Raw genomic sequence first — 3398 nt, forward strand, 5'->3', positions numbered from 1 at the left:
GGGGGGGGGGGGGGGGGGGGGGGATGACACACCCCTGTAAATTCAGTTAAATGGAATACAAAATATCAAGTTGCCAAATTGGATAAATCACACAACTCAAGACTTCAAAAGGATGCCAATACATCATACAATTAAAACTAGATACACTTCAATATGCATCCAAGACATTTCAGAACCAGTGATGCATAAGCAGAGGAATCCCAAACATAATGGGCCATGTACTGCCCCGAGTTGCACCCCAGCAGCCCTGCAGAATTAAAGGATGCAGAAAGTGCCTTTTTAAAAAAAATCCAAAGTGGCCAAGAGGGACAAAAATAAAGAGCCTGTGGAAGAAAAGCAGGCAAAGCATGCACCTAGACAACAAGGAAAAGCTTAGAGTCCAATTTAATCAAGCCTGTATTTTCTACTCAAAACCTTGCTGGAGTGCTCCAAAGAAATTTTAACTTAAAATAGTGTGAAATTTGAGCTGGAAGCATACCTTTTTACTAAGCAATTATCACGCACTGCCATTAAACAGGTAGTACAGTGGGGTAGGCGGAGGGTGGGGAGTAAAAAGACCAAATAGAGTTTATGTAATTTAAAGACTTTGAATTATACACCTTGGCACAGTCAGTGAAAGAAGACCTTGCCTTCAGAAACATTATTTCTATCAATGCTGCTGCAAATAAGCTCCTCACAGAAGCCTACTGGCAATGATTTAAGGCAAGTTTTCCCTTAATGTACCCTTATATCATTAGCCACTCTCTCTTTAAATTGCTGTTTGGAAGAAATTAATGGGATACTGCATATTTAAATGTGGCCCACTATATCGTTTATTAACTTTACAGAAAGCATACAGCACAGTAAGCCATGGTTTATGACTATTATCCTGTGAATACTAAACGCTGGCTGGTTATTATTACTATCAGCAGTACAAATTGGCTATTCATAATTCCATGTCTATCATGTAGCTGATGAGTAACAATCAAGTTAAAACATTTTGAAAACTGTTACAGTTATTTAAATGAGCTTAAATTAAAGCCATTTGTAAAATAAACTATTCCCTAATATTGTTATTTAAATTAATTCTGACCTGGCAGGCAATGCATTATTTAAAGCCTTTATTTTATATTGCTTAAGCAAAGCAATTACCAAGCATACAGAACATATCTGAAACCAAGAGAAACATGAAAAGCACTAACAAGCTGATTGCAACACTTCTACAAGACAAGTTACAGTTTATCTCCCATTGAAACTGCCATGAAAAGAAATGCATGGGGAAAATACATTTGTGATGTGGATTGCAGTCTTACCTTTTTTTGTAACGGCGTTGAACAGTTTTTCAGAGCTGGCATCAGATGCCTGAAAGACCAATAGAAAAGTTACCTATTATACAAGTGTTAACTTTCCAAAGTATGTGTATAGGTATATTGTGTGCGCACACTTGCACACGCATGTGCACATCCCCCCCCCATCTTTGTCTATATCTTAGAGAAAAAAAAAATAAACAAGCAAAACAGGTGAGAAAACAAGAAAGATGATAAAAGCTGCAGCCACAAAATGAAACATCCATAAGGTGGTGCTATTTGGCTGTGCTTCATTGCCCTGCAGTGCAGATATTTATTTGGAAAGAGTCTGTTTAATAAATAAATAATTTCTTACGTGAGATATTAGCTGCACATAAACTGTATTTTTGTACTAGGGTTATCAGACTCATTCGGACAGATTTTGCAATCTAGGAAAGGCACCGTGACTTTGAAGCATTCGTTCCAGTTTCATGCACCCACAGATTGGCAGGACTCTTTTCGAAAAGTCTTCATGTGACACCCAGTATTTTGACTGCTTAATTTTTTTTGTACTGAAGACCATCCATGGCTTACGCTGGAGCCTCTGCAAAGTTTTATACTGTGTTATTTAATAAACAAAGCCTTTGCTAAGGCCTAACAGAATAATTAAGGTTCTCTCCTTTTCTCAAGCTGCACAGGCTAATAGCCACTTTGTTATTTGTTTTTAATCTATTCATCCTTATCACTGTGTTTTCTTTACTAGGAGTGTGGATATCAGTAAGGTGCTTACCCCTTTTTATCATTAACACTGAAACCTTATTTAAGTTTCACTTAAAACTGTTGAGTACCTCTGCGACAGACTAAATGGCCAGGCTAGGGAAAAAAGCAACCCTGTTCATTTTACCAGCAACTTAAATTCCTTAAAATTTGAAAAATCAAATCTATGCCTCTATTGTACAGGCATGTAGGAACATGTGTTTGGGTACACACAATGCACATACACCCCCAAAGCTCAGCTCTATACCATAGCTGAATTCACAGAAGATGACTATAAGCAGTTCACTATTGAACTATATTTCAGATATCATATTTTTGGGAGGTAATCAGTCTTTTGAAGTTGTATAAAATGAAACACGTATTAATAAAATATTGTAACGGGCACATAGGAAAGACTGCAGAACATTTAGCCTCCTGTTCTTTGCCTCTGCTACAGGTTTTTCTCTGATTCAGTAAAAAAAAAAATCTTTAAAAATATCCTTTATTTGGAAAACAAATAATTCTATATTTTCTTAAAACCAGAAAACCTCATTTGAATTGTGCCTAGGCAAAAAAAATACCGTGTATTTTAATACATCATACACAAATCAGTATCTATCTATAGGTAAAACCACTTCATAAACAGTGTATTTATATATATAAAGACACATTTCTTCACCATTAAGTTAAGAATATAACCTATTTTTTCTATTAAAAACAACTCTTGTTCTTTCCGATCATTCTAAACAGATTTTACCAGATTACTGTTGCATATACTATGTAAAAGCTGAACTGGGATACTTTTCTGATTAAATACGTGACAAACACTGGATTTATTATCTTATGATAGGGTTATTATTCAAAGATGCCTTTCCTTGCATTATGAAATTATGAGCATAAAGTACAAATTGAAGAGATCAAGAAAATCCTGAACTTTAAAAACAGTTCAGTATCGTGGCAGCAAATTAAGAGGTTTCTCCGTGCTTTCACAGCCCTGCCAATCAGCCTGCTCCCTGAATTAAAATAACAGCTTTTCAACATTGGGCATCCTCTACTGCAACCTTTTTAAATTCAGTTGTCCAAAGCATTTTCCTTAAAAATAAAATAAAATAAAAAGGTTAAACTACTTTTCATTGAAAAGACTGCTTGTAGTTTCAATAATTCCTTTATTCCAGTATTTCAAAATGAAGTACTCTTGAGGAAAAAAACCAAACAATAAACCATGTGTTGACTTCTTGGGCCCCCCTACCCCTCGCCTCCGCCCCCTCAAAGAATGAAAAAAAGCATGTTTCATCTAACGGTGAAAACTAACAAAAAGATGCTTCCCCCCCGCCCCCCAACTACTTCAGGTGACAAATCTTTTTTCAGTCCATTGCA

The 3398-nt window shown here is 36.0% G+C and overlaps 1 protein-coding gene across 11 annotated transcripts in view; it reads right to left on the minus strand.

Annotated features, from left to right (window-relative positions):
• AUTS2 (autism susceptibility candidate 2) overlaps positions 1-3398 on the minus strand; it is a 1406131-nt gene that overhangs the window by 211854 nt on the left and 1190879 nt on the right. For all 11 annotated transcript variants that reach the window (XM_019511380.1, XM_019511377.1, XM_019511384.1 and 8 more), the window contains one exon: positions 1293-1341. In XM_019511380.1, the coding sequence (XP_019366925.1) occupies positions 1293-1341 (49 nt within the window). The remainder of the gene's footprint in view (positions 1-1292; positions 1342-3398) is intronic.

Source organism: Gavialis gangeticus, unplaced genomic scaffold, assembly GCF_001723915.1.
Source record: "Gavialis gangeticus isolate Ggan-Ray unplaced genomic scaffold, GavGan_comp1, whole genome shotgun sequence".
In the NCBI taxonomy this organism is placed as follows: Eukaryota; Metazoa; Chordata; order Crocodylia; family Gavialidae; genus Gavialis; species Gavialis gangeticus.